Source organism: Cygnus atratus, chromosome 31 (genome assembly GCF_013377495.2).
Source record: "Cygnus atratus isolate AKBS03 ecotype Queensland, Australia chromosome 31, CAtr_DNAZoo_HiC_assembly, whole genome shotgun sequence".
In the NCBI taxonomy this organism is placed as follows: Eukaryota; Metazoa; Chordata; class Aves; order Anseriformes; family Anatidae; genus Cygnus; species Cygnus atratus.
The window spans coordinates 416172-435006 of NC_066392.1; the positions used below are offsets into that span (position 1 = coordinate 416172).

Consider the following 18835-nt stretch of genomic DNA (forward strand, 5'->3'; position numbering starts at 1 on the left):
CAATGAATGGCTGTCTCACTTGTCTAGTTTTGTTCAAGTTAATCTCAGGCAATTTGTGACCTTTAGGTGTAGCATTTTTTAAAATTCGGTTTGCAGTTAAATGTTTGTTTTCCTTCCTCTTTTCCAGATGACCAACCCTCTGTGTGACCCAGAGAATGTGTTTATTCCTAAATGACACCTGGCCTCTGTTGTGGCATCTTCTTAGTAAAATGAAGTTGCTCAGTGCTCAGGGCTCTTCTTCCCAAACTGGAGTGCAGAAGATGCTCAGGGAATGCTAGGCTCAAGGCCTCACGCTTGTGCTTGGGTGCCACCTGGACACAGGGGCAGGAGGGCACGGGGTGCTGGGTGAGGGAGTCAGGGCTGGACTGAGTCAGTCACTGGTGGATTCCCAGTGCCCCTGGAGGCCCTGAGCCGCTCAAGAAGCAGCTTCCTGGGATTGAAACGTGACAGGGCTGGCGGCATCAGGGAGGTATTGGGAGCCACCAGGATACCCTAAGGGTTCTCCTGGGATGCCGTGTGCCTTGTGTTGGGTGGGCAGCGAGTGGGTCTTCACAGTAAAGCTAAGCCAAAGGATGCACGGGCTGATGGGAGCTCTGCAATGCCAGGACGCACAGCGAGGCCACAGCACAAAGGTCTCAGAGGCCTTCAGTGAACAGTAGGAAAGGCCAAGACTGGGTGACCAGGCAAGGTCCGGGAGATGGGGAGAGGTGGGAAGGGGCTGGGCTGGGCTGGGCAGTGCCCGGCAGAGGGCACCAGCAGCGTCAGGGAGCGGTGGCAGCATGCAGGGGAGGGCTCCCAGCAGGGCTTGGTGCTGCAGAGCCAGGGCTGGGGAAGGGAGCCCAGAGCTGCAGGGGCAGGGGACAGGAGGCCGCTCGGGGCCCTTGCTGGCCTGGGCAGAGCAGGAAGAGGGCCCAGGGCATTCGTTCCCTCACCGCAGCCTGCCAGGACCTGCACGGTGCTCACGGAGCATCCAGGGCCAGGCTCTGCCCCGTGGTGCACAGGGAGAGGGCAAAGCCTCTCTGAAAAAGAGGCTGAAAGTGAAAAAGGTCCCTCCGCTGCCCCGTGGTGTGACAGGGCCAGGGTGGGACAGGTTTCATTTATTTGATGTAGTTCTTGTGTAATTTGCATTGGTGATGGCACAAAAAGACAGTTCCTTCACCAGTGATGTACATCCTACTTCATGTTAGGACACAACTCAGCGTCCTTCACTCTGCTTTATCTCACAGATGAACTGGATTAGGTCTCCTTGATTACTCTGATGCACAATGCAGTGCTTTTTGCCTTCTGCTGCTGCAGCACAATACGTGTGACTTTCCCTTCCTCTGCGCATTGACCTGACGGGTCATTTCACACTTTTCACTTTCATATCCCTAGTTGGAAGGGGATGATTCCCCAAAGTGGGGCAAGCTGATGGATTCTGCCTCAGCCATTTGAAGCATGCTATACTTGAGTTTTTCAGCCTGAGTTTGCTAGATGACCCAGGAAGATGGCCCAGGAAGGTAAATGGATGTTCAAGTGTCTAGTAGAACTAAGGGAGAGTATCATGGGTTTCCAATGGCCATTTCAAATCTAGGTCAACCCCAGGAACCCACTGGAGAAGAGGTTTGTCTTTGAAGGGGTTTCCTGTGCTGGGCTGGGCTGCAGTTACAGGGACAAAGACCACTGCTGGCAGTGGAGGTGCCCTGGGAACTCCATCCATCTCCACCTGAATCCCTCAAGGGGCTCTGGTCTCCTGCAGGTCTTTTCTGACATCTGTTGGTCCAGGGAAGTACCTCAAATACAAAGGGGTCTCTGGTGGTTTTCCCTGATTGCTTATGCTCAGACAGCAAACCTCTGCCTCAATACCCAGTAATTTTTTGAAGTCCTTAACTAATAAAGCATCTACTCATCAGCTCAAATGATTCAGTCCCTTCTGTTAAATGTCTCACATGAATGATAATTTCTACCATGAAGAAATGAGAATGTCCTTGACCTATATTCAGCACAGGAGAAGAAATACTGGTGTTCACCTGTACTTGCTTTGTCATCGCTTTGTCTATCATGGTGTGCTCCCTCATCTTCCAGGCTCAAAACCCATCTTGATTACACAGACCCTGCTGAATGTCCCCTTTCCAGCTGCCTGTCTGGACCCATGCACTTCCCATGGTTCTCCTGCTTTGCCCTCCCCTTACTCTTTGATCATTCAGACCGCTCTCACCAACCCAGTTGCTGCTTTGAGTTTCAGTGAGTTCCAGCTCGCCCATCTCTCAGCAGGTCTGTCTAATGGTTTCCTTAGCAAGAAACTCATCGTTTATCATTGAATTCGCATGATGAGGATTAATATTAACACAATTATTTTAAATTTCCTATTAATCAGTGTAAAATAGATCATGTACAGTCATCCTTTCGGGAAGGTAAACATCACTGGAGGCAAAAAAATGAGGAACTTGAACTTTTTTTTTTTTTTTGAAAATTGCAGCATGATTTCCCGCTGTTTGTTTTTACATAGGAAAAACCCTGCTCTTCCTACCTAAGCAGGGCTTCAAAGCAGTAACCCTTGACCAATAGCTACAGGAAAATGATGCTCCAAACTGAAATGCAACAAAATTCAGCCTTTAAAATGAGGAAAAACTTTTATTAGATTCTCTTTGATATCTTCCTCCTTAACTACACTATGAAAGCTCTCCAATTAGCTGAACAAGTGTTGAAGACTTGAAAAAAACTGTGGGAGAGATGGGTGCTTAGGAGTTTCTGCATTTTAAGGAGTTCCGTGGTGTATTTAGTGCTGAGTCAGTGAAACTTGGGTACTGAGAGGAGAATGATGCAAGTGCTTGAGAAAATAAAGTCAGAAGGAAAAGTTGAAGTGACTTGGAGTATTAATGGGCCCCACTGAGGGCTGTTACTAAGAAAGCCTCCCCAGGGACTTGTTAGGGCAGATAATTGGAGGCCATGATTGCAGACAGGCAAAGCGCTGTGCTGAGAAAAGTCTTGGTTGGTTTTGGTGAAGCAGAAGGGCCAAGGCCTGACCCCAGCCACTGGGAGGGGAGATCCTGCACCCCCACGTCTGGCTCAGGGCTCTTCTTGGGCTCTGTAGGATGTGGTGGGCAGTGTGATGCCACGAGAAGAACTTCATTATGACACCTCCCCACCCCTGCACAGGGTATCAAGGAAGCAGTGAGGCTCCATTGCAATGACTATATCTCGTCTCCTCAGAAGCTCTAGCCAAAGGGACAAAAACGTCAGGGCTGTTGGGGCCTTCCCTTCTTGCCAGCACCCTCTGCCTTCTCCTCTGCAGGCTTTCCTATGCTGTCCCACACTTTGCCCTATTTCCTTGAAGTCTGCAGACACCCATCTCTGTCCACCACCTTGCTCTCATCCAGAACTTTCCATCATCTCACCCAGTGTCTCAGTCAACCCTCACCAACTGTTCCTTGAAACACAAAGCCTAGGTGTGGTCATAGACTCTCTTGCAGTGACCTCTGGCACCACATGCACGACCCTTTGAGGGACATTTCTTCCTCCTCGTGGCCAGTGCCACCCTTCCAAGGGGCACTTTGTGGCACGTTTTTTCTCTCCTGCTCTTTCCTACTACCAAAGAAAGCTCCATCAGGGTGGAAACCACTCCTGAAGTAGGCATCCCAACCCATCAGGCTCCTTGCGGCCTGTCAGCCAAGCAGACAGAAGTCACCTCACCAGCATCTCCCAAGCCCTGGGCCTGCTGCTGGCCTTGCAGCTTCTTGGCTAGACACAGCCAAGCCTTGTGCCTCGTGCTGTCCAGTGCTGGACTCAAGCAGAAGGGACAGGACAACCCCCTATGCGGGCCTTCTTTGTGTCTGGGTCCTCCTGGGGATGGAGGCAGAGGGGATCCCACAGTCAGCGTGCCAAGCAGGGGCCTTCTGCTGGCCTAGCAGGGCCACTGGCACATGTCAGCCCCAAAGTGCCGATCCCAGGGAGAAGCCAAGGCTGACGTGCCACCTACAGACAGAAGGGACCTCACAGTCCCTTTCCGTGACACGTTCCTGCTGCTGCCCTATCAGCTGCAGAGACAGAAGTGACCTCACAGTCACTGCCCCAGTCACATTCCTCCTACTGGGGCAGGACATCCTGAGGCAGAGCTGACCTCTCTCTAGTCTCCTAGTTACTAGATTTTACCTTTCTGGGTTAGAGATTAAGCAATTTTTAGTTGGAGGTTTTGTGTTGTGGAGTCATTCTCTGGTTAGGGTATGGGAATGCACTATGGTTAAGGGTTTTGTTTAGGTCTCCCAAGACGTCTGGGGTTAAATAGAGCATTTTAATATTAGTGTTAAGGGTAGTGATTAGTGTGAGCAAGAGAGTAAAGGTAATTGAAAGGGGCTATAGGCTGAGTTTTTCTTCAGGTGATACTTCAAGTTCTGCATTAGAGTAGTGGATTCCTGTCAGGGTGTTGGACTAATGTTTATGTTGAGGGATTATTGATACTGTTGAAAATAGTGTAAGGACCATACTTGACTGTTTTAAGCCAGTGTTACAGCAGCATCAACATCACATGAATCCCCTAACCTCTAGAAAGTAAGCTTCCGAGCTCCTCTTCCCTTTCTCTTCCCTCCCCCAAATCTCACATCTCTCCTGGCCAGGCTACTCCTAACCTCCCCATAGCAGTCGTCTAACTGGGATCAGCTTTCTGATGGCTTTCATTATACCAGAGTACCTGTCTCACCTCTGTTGGCTACTGTATTCCGTAGTATTAGAGTGCTCTATACTCTATACTCTGTTGGCTATTCTAGTCTGTTACTATGAAAGCCTCCCATGGGAATTGTTAGGGCAGATAACTGGAGGCCATGATTACACACAGGCAAAGGCACTGTGCTGAGAAAAGTCTCATTTTGTTTTGGTGAAGCAGAAGGGCCAAGGCCTGACCCCAGCCACTGGAGGAGAGATCCTGCACCCCCATGTCTCACTCAGGGCTCTTCCTGGGGTCTGTGGGGTAGGGGACGATGCCCATAATATCATGTGAAGGACAATGGTATGACACCTCCCAGTGTTTGCACATGGTTGAAAGGAGAATACATGGTCCCAATGCCATGAGAATAACACGTCTCCTCATAAGCCATGGCTGCGAAGACAAAGGTGTCAGTGTTGCTGCGGCCTTCCATTCTTGTCAGAGCCCTCTGCCTTCTCCTCTGCAGGCTTTCCTGTGCTGTCCCACACCTCTCTGAAGGCTGCAGACAGCCACTTCTCTTCCCCACCTGGCTCTCACTCTGGTATTGCCAGGATTTCCCTGATGCCTCTCCACTCTCGCCAGCTGTTCCTTCAAACACAAGGGCATGGGCTGATCCAAACTCCCTCTGGGTGACCTCTGGACCCACAGCACCAGTGCCAGTGCCTCACCTCCAAGTCAGGAATTTCGTCTGACTATCTAATCTAAATCTACCCTCTCTAAGTTTAAAACCATTCCCCTTGTCCTATCACTGTACACCGTGAGAAAAAGTCTCTCCCCAGCTTTTCTGTTGGCCCCCTTTAATTACTGGATGGACGCTATAAGGTCTCCTCAGAGCGTTGTCTTCTCCAGGCTGAAAAACCCCAACTCCCTCAGCCTGTTTCAATAGGAGTGGTGCTCCAGCCCCTTGATCATCCTTGTGGTCCTTGTCTGGACTCACTCTAATAGCTTCATGTCATTCTTACATTGGGAGCCCCAGAGCTGAATGCAGTACTCCAGGTGGCGTCTCATGAGAGCAGGTGGGGTCTCATGAGGTTCCCACAAGCAACCTCTCAAGCCTGTCCGGTTCCTTGCCCCCAAGAAGCAACATGACAACCTATAGCCAGGCCTTCTTCCTCTAAGGGTCCTACTGGGAATGTAGGCAGAGGGGATCTCACAGTCAGCATGCCAACCAGGTGTCTGCTTGTACTGGGTCTGTCTGGGATGGAGTTAACTTTCCCTGCAGCGGCCCACATAGTGTTGTGCTCTGCGCAAGGTGAAGTTGCTCAAGGACTCCTCCTAGCTTGGCATCATCCACAACTGAGCTGAAAAATGCACTCCATACCATCATAAAGGGAGATAACAAAGATGTTCAACGGTGTTGACCCACGTGCCCATCACTGAGGGATGCTGCTGGTGTCTGGCTGGCAGGAGGACTTTGTACCACTTATGTCCAGCCACCTTCCCCCCCACCTCATCATCTCTTTCTTCAGTCCAATTATCACGAGTCTGGCTAGAGGGGACCCCAGGAGACCATGGCAAAGGCCTTGCTAATGTCCAGTTTCACCACGTTCCCTTCTTCCCCTCCCCTACTGCTTCAGCAATCTCTTGGTTTCCCTCCAAGTGCCTGAAGATGGCTGTGGCAGGACTTTCCCCATCATGTTACCAGGAGTAGAGTTGACAATTGCACTTCTGCCAATCCTTTTTGTTTCCCTTCCTGAAGATGGGTTTGATGCCTGCCTTTTCCAAGTCCCCGGAAATCTCTGATCCAAACCTTTGACAGCCCAGTCCAGAAAGGCGGGGTAGCGTGACATGGCAGAGAGGGGCATCTGCACTGAACCTGTGCAAGGGGGGGGCGGTTACAGGAATCTCACAAGGACACCAGGGATAGTTTCTGGATTCACACAGGGCAGTGTCAGGGCTCTGTGAGGTGTCCACATCTGAGTTGGCCTCCTGTGCTCCTCATACACACGGGGCTGTTGAGAGACACGAGTCCCTGCCTTGCACACCCACAGGCAGTGCACTGCAGCACTTGCAGTGTCCCTCTGGCTCCTGCAGCCACTGCCAGAGGCTGGGAGGCACCTCAGCCCTGCAGTGCTTCACCCTGCTCTGCGCTCCTCTGAGATGCCCCAAGGCATGAGGAGTGGGCACAGGGACCTCGGTTCAAGGAAGCACATCCCAGAGCTGCACTCAGGTGGCTTCCCAGGGGATGTTACTTGGACTTGTGGCGCTATCTGCCCCACTGGCATTCATGAGGCTTGTAGGAATAGCTGATGGCCTTGGTGCTCACTCATGTTCATCTCTCCGCATGCATGCGATGGCACCAGCAGCAAAGGGGTTCTCTTCCCATTTTTCTACTACACACACAGGGGGACCTGCTCTTCTCCCACGACATCCCATCTCCCAAGGAGCATTTGCCAGGTGAGCACGTCTGCGCTGGCCTGGACAGCCACTGTGGCAACCCTTCCCCATGCAACCCACTTTCTACACAGCCCCGAGTTGCTGCACTGCCTTGCAGAGTATCAAAAATGACCACAAAATGAACAGAATAACCCTTGTGCCTGTAATGTGTTACATTAGAAGACGAAGGGCAGAAGACGAAGGGCAATATCATGATTTTGAAGAACATCAAGGCATCAGTTTCCTCACAGCATCTTTCAGCTCCTGGTTCCTCATGCTGTAGATGAGGGGGTTCACTGCTGGAGGCACCACCGAGTACAGAACTGCCACCACCAGATCCAGGGATGGGGAAGAGATGGAGGGGGGCTTCAGGTAGGCAACCATGACAGTGCTGACAAACAGGGAGAGCACGGCCAGGTGAGGGAGGCATGTGGAAAAGGCTTTGTGCCGGCCCTGCTCAGAGGGCATCCTCAGTACCGCCCTGAAGATCTGCACATAGGACAGCACAATGAAAACAAAACAACCAAAGACTAAAGAAACACTAAACACAAGTGCCCCAACTTCCCTGAGGTAGGCATCTGAGCAGGAGAGCTTGAGGATCTGGGGGATCTCACAGAAGAACTGGTCCACAGCATTGCCTTGGCAGAGGGGCAGGGAAAATGTAGTGGCCGTGTGCAGGACAGCATTGAGAAAGCCACTGCCCCAGGCAGCTGCTGCCATCTGGGCACAAGCTCTGCTGCCCACGAGGCTCCCGTAGTGCAGGGGCTTGCAGATGGCAACGTAGCGGTCGTAGGCCATGACCGTGAGAAGGGAAAACTCTGCTCCAACCAAGAAGACAGAAAAGAAGACCTGTGCAGCACACCCTTGATAGGAGATGGCCCTGGTGTCCCAGAGGGCATTGGCCATGGCTTTGGGCAGAGTGGTGGAGATGCAGCCCAGGTCGAGGAGGGCGAGGTTGAGGAGGAAGAAGTACATGGGGGTGTGGAGGCGGTGGTGGCAGGCTACGGCGGTGAGGATGAGGCCGTTGCCCAGGAGGGCAGCCAGGTAGATGCCCAGGAAGAGCCCGAAGTGCAGGAGCTGCAGCTCCCGCGTGTCTGCGAATGCCAGCAGGAGGAACTCGCTCACAGAGCTGACGTTGGGCATTTGCTGCCCTTCATCAAGGGCACTACAGAGAAGAAAAATACAGACTGTTAGGGGAAATTTCCCTGTGAAATACTCATTTCTTTTCTCATTAAAGCCTTCACAATGTCTTTCTTTCATTGTTACCTTTGTGTCTCTCCCTGGTTGTAGCCCTGCTTTATGCTTGCTGAGTGTCCTGTACTCAGCAGCCACCTCTGCCCATCAGCCCCCAACGGGCCACCTCTGCTCCACTGCAGTGGTAAATGTTGTTGCTGTGGTGGCAAACCTCAGCCAGAGGTCACGTCCAGGAGGGCTGCTCTGTCCATCCCCTGGTGCGCAGCTGCTGGCTGCTTGCAGCACTCAGCTGGGGGATGGCTGCACTCAGAGGTTGTGCTAAAAAATTACATCTCCTTGTCTGCAGGTCCTAAGGAACAGCACAGAAAAACCCTGGTGCCGTCTGTAAGTAGAGAGAAGGGAGGGGATATTCTGAGGTTCATCACTAACCTGCTTAGGTCTCAGGTCAATGCAGTAGAAGCTCAGTCACCTGTGCAAATCCAACCACTCAGTTAACACAGAGCCTGCCCCAGAATCAGAACAGGAAAAGCAGGCAGAGACTGCAGAAAGTGCCTTCTCTTTGCAGGCAGCCCCTGCCCTCCCCTTCCTCTGCCCAAGGCTGCCCTGCAGCACCTTCTCCTCCACACTTCACAAGCCATGAGAGACATCCTGGCAGCTCCTGGCCAGGCAGAGATGTCCCGGACCCAGGAGCCCCTTCCAGGAACGTCCCCTGCACTGTCCTGCAGCCAGAGACTTACCGAGGGCAGGGCTGTGAAGGTTTCTCCTGCACTGAGCTCTCGTCTGCCCGCACCCTCCAGGCTGCCTGGAATCCCTTTCTGCCTGGGTGCGTGCGGTCAGAGCCCCCAGCCCTGCTGCGCTGTGCAGAGGAGCTGCTCCTGGGCAGAGCTGTCTCTCTGCACCACGGCCCTCTTGCCAGGAGCTCTCTCTGTCCCAGGAGCCCGGCCCAGCTCAGCACCAGACGCCCAGACCAAGGCATTGCAATCCCCCCTCGGGGGGCTTTGGGGAGGAGCCCACGAACCTCAGGCACTGAGAGACAATTGAAGACATCTCTCCAGAAGTCCAAGTCAGAGGCAAGTTTCCTGCAGTGTCCCCCTGAGGGCCAGCACTGACACAGCCTCCCTTGGAGCTCGTTAGAGCAGAGCATTGGAGGCAGTGAGGACAAGGAGACAAAGGCAGTGTGAAGGTGATTCCTGATGTGTAGGAAACTGGATGTGTTTCACCAAGCACAAGGGTCCTGACAATAGTGAATGATTTAAAATTTGAAAAGACAGAAAAGGAAGTTAAAATAGTAATAATAAGAATAACAATAATAACAATAATAATAACAATATGTACAAAGCAAGTGATGCACCACACAATCGCTGAGAAGCCCCTCACTGATGCTCAACCTGTCCCTGAGCATTGGTCCCCCTGACCCTGGCCAGCCTGCATCAGGATCTCTTGTGCACGTCCCTTGACCTTGACTTCTTTTACTGCAAAATCAGCTTTCAGAGGAATTTGGAGTATTTTCTTCCCTTTCTCAAACACTTCCTCTGCTCTGTCAGCCCACACAACGATGCCATCGATGTAGTGCAGGTGTTCAGGAGCTTCCTCCTCTTCCAGGGCAGTCTGGAGCAGTCCATGGCAAATGGTAGGGCTGAGTTTCCTGCCCTGGGGCAGTCGATTCCAGGTTGAAAGCAAGCTGTGGCCTTCAATCTGCTGGCAAACGGATGGAGAAAAATGCATTAGCGATATCAGTTGTGGCAAAACGCTTGGGTGCCTTTGATCCCAGTTTGCAGGGAAGCTCTACTGTGTCGGGCATGGCAGCACTCAGCACTGCATGACTTCATTCAGGCCACGACAATCCTCTGTCAGCAGGACTCGGTTGGTGCTATACTGACTCAGGTGCACGGCTGTGGCAGTGATTGGCACCAGCTGTCCTTCAAGCCAGCTGTTGTGGTTTAGCCCGGCTGGCAGCCAAACACCACACAGCTGTTTGCTCACCCTCCCCCCTCCCTCTCTGGGATGGGGGAGAGAAAAGGGAAAGTGAAGTCTGTGAGTTGAGATAAAGACAGTTTATTAAGACAGGGAAAAGAATAACAATAACAATAACAATAATAATAATAATAATAATAATAGTATTAATAGTAATAATGTGTACGAAAGAAGTGATGCACAATGCAATTGCTCACCACCCGTTGACCGATGCCCAGCCTATCCCCGAGCAGCCAGCCCCCCCTCCACCCCGGCTAGCCACCCCTATATATTGTTCAGCATGACGCCAGATGGTATGGAATACCCCTTTGGCCAGTTGGGGTCAGCTGTCCTGGGGCTGTCCCCTCCCAGCTCCTGCTGCACCCCCAGCCTGCTCGCTAGCAGGACAGAGCGAGAAGCTGAAAAGTCCTTGGCTTGGTGTAAGCATTGCTCTACAACGATTAAAACATAAGCATGTTATCAGCGCTCTTCTCATTCTGATCCAAAACAAAGCACCCTGCCAGCTACTAGGAGGAAAATTAACTCTGTCCTACCAGAAACCAGGACAGATATCCACCCCTTATTCCATACCATTTATGTCATGCTCAGGTTACACTCTTTCCAATACCTTCTAATTAATCACCATTTTCAGCTATGATATATAGCAACCATGGTAGTGATGACATACAGTGTTATATGATAATTAACATACTACAATTCAACTCATGGGCTATTCTCACCCAGTATTAGGTCCCCTTGAGGTACACACCGAACCTCCCCATTCTTTTGCATTACCCACCAAGTGCATCCAGGTCCCTGGGCAAAAGCAATCCCACGAATGGGCTTGCCTTTTCCTGAGGCAGGAGTAGCCCAGACTGTCTTACCCAGCATGTTTCTTACGTGCACTACAGGAACTTTATCCCCTTCTACAGTGCGTAACAGGTTTGATTGGGCAGGTCCAGCTCGGTTGGCGGATCCTCTAGTATTGACTAACCAGGTGGCCTTTGCCAAATGTGTATCCCAATTTTTGAATGTCCCAGCACCCATTGCTTTCAGTGTAGTCTTTAACAGGTCCATTGTATCGTTCAACTTTCCCGGAGGCTGGTGCATGATAGGGGATGTGATACACCCACTCAATACCATGTTCTTTGGCCCAAGTGTCTATAAGGTTGTTTGGGAAAAGAGTCCCATTGTCTGACTCAATTCTTTCTGGGGTGCCATGTCGCCATAGGACTTGCTTTTCAAGGCCCAGGATAGTGTTCCGGGCGGTGGCATGGGGCACAGGATATGTTTCCAGCCATCCGGTGGTTGCTTCCACCATTGTAAGTACGTGGCACTTGCCGTTGCGGGTTTGGGGGAGTGTGATGTAATCAATCTGCCAGGCCTCTCCATATTTGTATTTCAGCCATCGTCCTCCATACCAGAGAGGCTTTGACCGTTTGGCTTGTTTAATTGCAGCACATGTTTCACACTCATGAATAACCTGTGCTATAGTGTCCATGGTCAGGTCCACCCCTCGGTCACGAGCCCATCTGTATGTTGCATCTCTACCTTGATGGCCTGAGGTGTCATGGGCCCATCGGGCTATAAATAATTCACCTTTATGTTGCCAGTCCAGGTCCACCTGAGCCACTTCAATCTTAGCAGCCTGATCCACCTGCTGGTTGTTTTGATGTTCTTCAGTAGCCCGATTCATGGGCACATGAGCATCTACATGGCGTACCTTTACAACCAGGTTCTCTACCCGGGCAGCAATATCTTGCCACAATGCAGCAGCCCAGATGGGTTTGCCCCGGCGTTCCCAGTTGTTCTGCTTCCATTGCTGTAGCCACCCCCACAGGGCATTTGCTACCATCCATGAATCAGTGTAGAGATAGAGAACTGGCCACTTTTCTCGTTCAGCAATATCTAAGGCCAGCTGAACGGCTTTCACTTCTGCAAACTGACTCGATTCACCTTCTCCCTCAGCAGCTTCTGCAACTCGTCGTGTAGGACTCCATACAGCAGCTTTCCATCTCCGATGCTTTCCCACCATACGACAGGACCCATCAGTGAACAGGGCGTATTTCTTCTCATTTTCTGGTAGCTTGTTGTACAGTGGGGCTTCTTCAGCACGGACCACCTCCTCCTCTGATGATATCCCAAAGTACTTGCCTTCTGGCCAGTCCATAATCACTTCCCGGATTCCTGGGCGACTGGGGTTTCCTATTCGAGCCCGCTGAGTAATCAGTGCAACCCACTTGCTCCATGTAGCATCAGTTGCATGATGTGTAGAGGGGACCCTTCCTTTGAACATCCAACCCAGTACCGGCAGTCGGGGTGCCAGGAGGAGCTGCGCTTCAGTACCGACCACTTCCGAAGCAGATCGAACTCCCTCATATGCTGCCAATATCTCCTTTTCGGTTGGAGTATAGTGGGCCTCAGATCCTCTGTATCCCCGACTCCAAAACCCCAGGGGTCGACCTCGAGTTTCCCCAGGTTCTTTCTGCCAGAGGCTCCAGGTGGGACCATTCTCCCCGGCTGCAGTGTACAGCACATTCTTTACATCTGGTCCTGTTCGGACTGTCCCAAGGGCTACTGCATGAACTATTTCCTGTTTAATTTGGTCAAAGGCTTGTCGTTGCTCAGGGCCCCATTCAAAAGCATTCTTCTTACGAGTTACTTGGTAGAGCGGGTTTACAATCAGACTGTAATTTGGAATATGCATTCTCCAAAACCCCACGACACCTAGGAAAGTTTGTGTTTCCTTTTTGCTAGTTGGTGGAGACATAGCTGTTATTTTGTTGATCACATCCATTGGGATTTGACGACGTCCATCTTGCCATTTTATTCCTAAAAACTGGATCTCTCGTGCAGGTCCTTTAACTTTATTTTGTTTTATGGCAAAACAGGCCTTCAGAAGGATTTGGACTATTTTCTTCCCTTTCTCGAAAACTTCCTCTGCCGTGTCACCCCACACAATGATGTCATCGATGTACTGCAGGTGTTCAGGAGCCTCCCCCTGCTCCAGCGCAGACTGGATCAGTCCATGGCAAATGGTAGGGCTGTTTCCACCCCTGGGGCAGCCGATTCCAAGTGTATTGGACTCCCCTCCAAGTGAAAGCAAACTGTGGCCTGCACTCTGCTGCTAGAGGGATGGAGAAAAATGCATTAGCAATATCGGTTGTGGCATACCACTTGGCTGCCTTTGATTCCAGTGCGTACTGGAGTTCTAGCATGTCCGGCACTGCAGCACTCAGTGGTGGCGTGACTTCGTTCAGGCCACGATAGTCCACTGTTAGTCTCCACTCACCATTAGACTTTCGCACTGGCCATATGGGACTATTATAAGGTGAATGGGTCTTGCTGATCACTCCTTGGCTCTCCAGTTGACGAATTAGCTCGTGGATGGGAATCAGGGAGTCTCGGTTGGTGCGATATTGCCGCCGGTGCACAGTTGTGGTAGCGATTGGCACCTGCTGTTCTTCAACCCTCAGCAACCCCACAACAGAAGGGTCCTCTGAGAGACCGGGCAAGGTAGACAACTGTTTAATGTCCTCTGTCTCTAAGGCAGCTATGCCAAAAGCCCAGTGGAACCCTTTTGGGTCCTTGAAATATCCTCTTCTAGGATAGTCTATGCCAAGGATGCACGGAGCATCCGGGCCAGTCACAATACGGTGCTTTTGCCACTCATTTCCAGTTAGACTCACTTCAGCTTCCAATACAGTTAACTGCTGGGATCCCCCTGTCACGCCATAAATACAGATGGGCTCTGGCCCTTTACAGCTTGATGGCATTAGAGTACATTGTGCACCGGTGTCTACTAAAGCCTTATACTTCTGTGCGTCAGACGTGCCAGGCCATCGAATCCACACAGTCCAATAAACTCGGTTGTCCCTTTCCTCCCCCTGGCTGGAGGCAGGGCCCCTCTAGTCCTGGTCAGAATCTGCGTTTCTGTGTTTAAAAGACTGCCTGCTAGAAGTTGGAGCAGCAAACTTTTCAGAGAACCCCTTTCTCCCGATTGTTTTCTTTTGCAACTCACGTACCCGTGCCTCTAGGGTCTCAGTAGATTTTCCATCCCATTTTCTCATGTCCTCTCCATGGTCACGTAGGCAAAACCACAGGGTGGCACGGGGTGTGTACCCACCATATTGTCTTCTTTGCACGGATGCGCGTTTACCCCTAACAGCCGAGACGCTGGTTTGTACAGGTGGGGAAGAAAATACACTCTCTTTAAGTTGGTGGACCTCTTCAAAAAGTTTCTCCAAAGCATTCTCTTTTAGTTGGTGGCCACTGGTTCGTTCAGGTGGGGGGGGACATAAATTCTCTTTAAGTTGGTGGACCTCTTCAAAAAGTTTCTCCAAAGTATTCTCTTTTAGTTGGTGGCCACTGGTTCGTTCAGGTGGGGGGGAAGATAAATTCTCTTTAAGTTGGTGGAACTCTTCAGAGAGTTTCTCCACAGCCGAGACGCAGGCCTGTAGGGAAGAGGAGAGATTTCCTTCGTACTGCCGGAGTTGTTTAGCCATGTCACCCACTGTGGGATCTTCACCGTCCTTCCAGGTTATTATTGTCAATGTGCTGGCCCATGTTGATGGTGCATTCCGTACAAACTTCCGCCACATGGGTCGAGTACACTGGACTTCATCTGGATCTGTGGATGTTTGTGCGTCGTCTAGGTCCTTATAAATTACTTCCCGTACGGCTAATTCCCTCAGGTACTGAATTCCCTTCTCCAGGGTGGTCCACTTGACTGGTAGACATACAAGTTCTTCCTTGTAGGGATACCTTTCCTTCACAGCTAACAGGAGACGCCCCCAGAGGCTGTGAGATCGTGCTCCATCTCCAATTGCTTTGTCAATGCTTGCATCTCTAGCAAGGGATCCCAACCGCCTGGCTTCCCTGCCCTCTAATTCCACACCATTGGCTCCAGTGTCCCAGCACCGGAGCAGCCAGGTGACAAGCTGTTCACCTATACAGCGACCAAAATCTTTTTGCACATCTCGTAGCTCACGCTGGTATAGGGTTCGGGTAGTTACTGTTGATTTTCTGACATCCTCATCCTCATCTCCATCCTCTTGCACACTTGATGGCCCAGCCTCGTCTTCTCCATGCCCAGACTTAGCAGAAGACTTTCTGCGTTCTAAACGACCTGAGTCTCTATACCATTTTTTCACCTTGTGTACAGGGGCAACTTGCACTGCTACAGTTCGTTTCTCCGACCCAGCCACAGGGTCTGCCACAGGGGTTGGAGTACCCTCTGCAGGGGCAACTTGGACTGCTACACTTCGTTTCTCTGACCCAGCCACAGGAGCTGGAACAGCTGCAGGAGCTGGAACGGCTGCGGGAGCTGCAGCTGGAACGGCTGCGGGAGCTGGAGCTGGAACAGCTGCTGGAGCTGGAGCTGGAACGGCTGCGGGAGCTGGAATGGCTGTGGGAGCTGGAACCGGGACGGCTGCGGGAGCTGGAGCTGGAACGGCTGCGGGAGCTGGAGCTGGAACGGCTGCGGGAGCCGGGACTGGAACAGCTGTGGGAGCTGGAGCTGGAATGGCTGCGGGAGCTGGAACGGCTGCGGGAGCTGGAGCTGGAACGGCTGTGGGAGGTGGAGCTGGAACGGCTGCGGGAGCTGGAGCTGGAACGGCTGCGGGACCTGGAACGGCTGCGGGACCTGGAACGGCTGCGGGAGCTGGAGCTGGAACTGCTGCGGGAGCTGGAGCTGGAACGGCTGCGGGAGCTGGAGCTCGAACGGCCGCAGGGTCTGTCACTAGGTTGATAGTAGCATCAATTGCAGCTCGATAGGCACAAGCCAGACCCCAGCACGCCACAGTGATTTGTGTCACTTTGGAACTGCCAGAGTCACGACACCTTTTTTTCAAGCATTCTACCAGTTTTTTAGGATTTTGCAGTTGTTCAGGGGTGAATGACCAAAACACTGGAGGTGCCCACTGCTCTAGAAACCTGCCCATATCCTCCCACACTCCCTGCCACTCGCAACTATCCCGCCTCAAGACAGATCTCCGGATGAGATTCCTAAGGAGTTGTTTAACCTTAAACAAAACCTGAAGCGCATTCAGGAGACATAACAACAAGAACATGCTGGTCTGAGTATCCCAAGGATATTCAACATCTTGGAGAGCTACCGTAACTAGCTCGGGGGATAAGAGGGTGGTGAAGGAGGAAGGGAGAGTGAACAGGTAGGAAAAAATATCTTCCCTGTCCCCTCCACAGATTGGCTCCCTGATGAAAAAAGGCAATAGGTGTAATTGCTAATAGTTTCCGAGATACGGTTTCCAAAGAATAGAGTTAACAGCAGTGCTGAATACAAATACCAGGTTAGAGTCATGACCAAAAATCTCATCATATCATAAGCCATTGTTACACCGCACAGTACCATAATGATCTTAAACCGGGGCCCGGAAAGGATAAACAGCACGACAGGGAGCACATACAGAAAGTAACGTGTTATAAAATGCAATTTGGGAAAGAGGCACAGCAGACTTGAGATTAAGGCAATCAACATTGTGACTAGCAACTATTAAGCAGGTATAATATTTACACCAGTTTTAGTTTAACACACTCTGGTCAGATCTGTCGTTATCTCAACCCTTCAAGCCCCACGTTGGGTGCCAAAAAGGACTGTTGTGGTTTAACCCGGCCGGCAGCTAAACACCACACAGCCGTTCGCTCACCCTCCCCCCTCCCTCTCTGGGATGGGGGAGAGTAACGGGAAAGAGAAGCCTGTGAGTTGAGATAAAGAGAGTTTATTAGGACAGAAAATAAAGGAAAATAATAATAATAATGATAATAGTACTACTACTAATAATGTGTACAAACAAGTGATGCAAAATGCAATTTCTCACCACCCGCTGACCGATGCCCAGCGTATCCCTAGCAGCCGGCACCCCCACCCCAGCCAGCCCCCCCCATATTAATTGTTCAGCATGACGCCAGATGGTATGGAATACCCCTGTGGCCAGCTTGGGTCAGCTGTCCTGGGTCTGTCCCCTCCCAGCTCCTGCTGCACCCCCAGCCTGCCCGCTGGCAGGACAGAGCGAGAAGCTGAAAAGTCCTTGGCTTGGTGTAAGCACTGCTCTCCAACAATTAAAGCACCAGCGTGATATCAACATTATTCTCATCCTAAATCCCAAGCACAACACCCTACCAGCTACTAGGAGGAAATTAACTCTGTCCTAGACAAAACCAGGACACTGAGCAGTCCTTGCACACCATCAAGGCCTTGTCTGCTTCTCACTCTGTACCACCAGCGAGTCAGCTGTGGGTGGGCAAGAGGATGGGAGGGGAACTTGATGTGAGATCTGACCCAGCCTGAACCAAAGGGATATTCCATGGCATATAACATGGTGCTTGGCAAAAGATATTGTGGTTATCTGTCCAAGACAGGGCACAAGTTTCCCCCAGCTCCACAGGAGATGGGATGAGAGGGATACTGAGACAAATGAATTTCTCATGGCTTCTTTATTTTCTTTATGTCCACGGGCTGCCCAGTTCTATAGGTATGTGAGATGATTAGGTCAAATCAAAAACAAAACCAAAATGATTAAAATATAGGAGACGAAGAAAAATATTAAATCAAAATCACATGTTTTAGGAAATGATAATAAAGAAAAATAATTAAAGAAACTTCTCCTAAGAGCTTATTTCAGAAACCTTATTGCTCTGATTGGATTACAGGCACGAGATTAATGTTGAAGAAGCATTTATGCAAATACTTGTTTGAAGCATGTACCCAAAGAATTTCCTCAGTGCATCCTTCAGCTCCCTGGTCCTCATGCTGTAGATGAGGGGGTTCACTGCTGGAGGCACCACCGAGTACAGAACTGACAACACCACGTCCAGGGATGGGGAAGAGATGGAGGGGGGCTTCAGGTAGGCAAATATGCAAGTACAGAGAAACAGGGAGACCACGGCCAGGTGAGGGAGGCACGTGGAAAAGGCTTTGTGCCGGCCCTCCTCAGAGGGCATCCTCAGCACTGCCCTGAAGATCTGCACATAGGACACCACAATGAAGACAAAACAACCAAATGCTAAAGAAACACTAAACACAAGTGCCCCAACTTCCCTGAGGTAGGTGTCTGAGCAGGAGAGCTTGAGGATCTGGGGGATCTCACAGAAGAACTGGTCCACAGCATTGCCTTGGCAGAGGGGCAGGGAAAATGTAGTGGCCGTATGCAGCACAGCATTGAGAAAGCCACTGCCCCAGGCAGCTGCTGCCATCTGGGCACAAGCTCTGCTGCCCACGAGGCTCCCGTAGTGCAGGGGCTTGCAGATGGCAACGTAGCGGTCATAGGCCATGACACTGAGAAGGAAGTACTCTGCTCCAATGAAGAAGAATAAGAGGAAGACCTGTGCAGCACATCCTTCATAGGAGATGACCCTGGTGTCCCAGAGGGCATTGGCCATGGCTTTGGGCAGAGTGGTGGAGATGGATCCCAGGTCGAGGAGGGCGAGGTTGAGGAGGAAGAAGTACATGGGGGTGTGGAGGCGGTGGTGGCAGGCTACGGCGGTGAGGATGAGGCCGTTGCCCAGGAGGGCAGCCAGGTAGATGCCCAGGAAGAGCCCGAAGTGCAGGAGCTGCAGCTCGCGCGTGTCTGCGAATGCCAGCAGGAGGAACTCGCTCACAGAGCTGACGTTGGGCAT

The 18835-nt window shown here is 51.3% G+C and overlaps 2 protein-coding genes across 2 annotated transcripts; both read right to left on the minus strand.

Moving 5' to 3' along the window:
- Positions 1-7282: 7282 nt before the first annotated feature.
- On the minus strand, positions 7283-8197 carry LOC118261268 (olfactory receptor 14C36-like). Its single transcript, XM_035572028.1, has one exon. It carries the CDS (start codon positions 8195-8197, stop codon positions 7283-7285), a length of 915 nt encoding a protein of 304 aa, XP_035427921.1.
- Positions 8198-17863: 9666 nt separating this feature from the next.
- On the minus strand, positions 17864-18835 carry LOC118261269 (olfactory receptor 14C36-like). Its single transcript, XM_035572029.1, has one exon. It carries the CDS (start codon positions 18833-18835, stop codon positions 17864-17866), a length of 972 nt encoding a protein of 323 aa, XP_035427922.1.

Coding starts and splice junctions, on each gene's coding strand:
- LOC118261268 (XM_035572028.1), bottom strand. CDS start 8,197: ATGCCCAACGTCAGCTCTGTGAGCGAGTTCCTCCTGCTGGCATTCGCA.
- LOC118261269 (XM_035572029.1), bottom strand. CDS start 18,835: ATGCCCAACGTCAGCTCTGTGAGCGAGTTCCTCCTGCTGGCATTCGCA.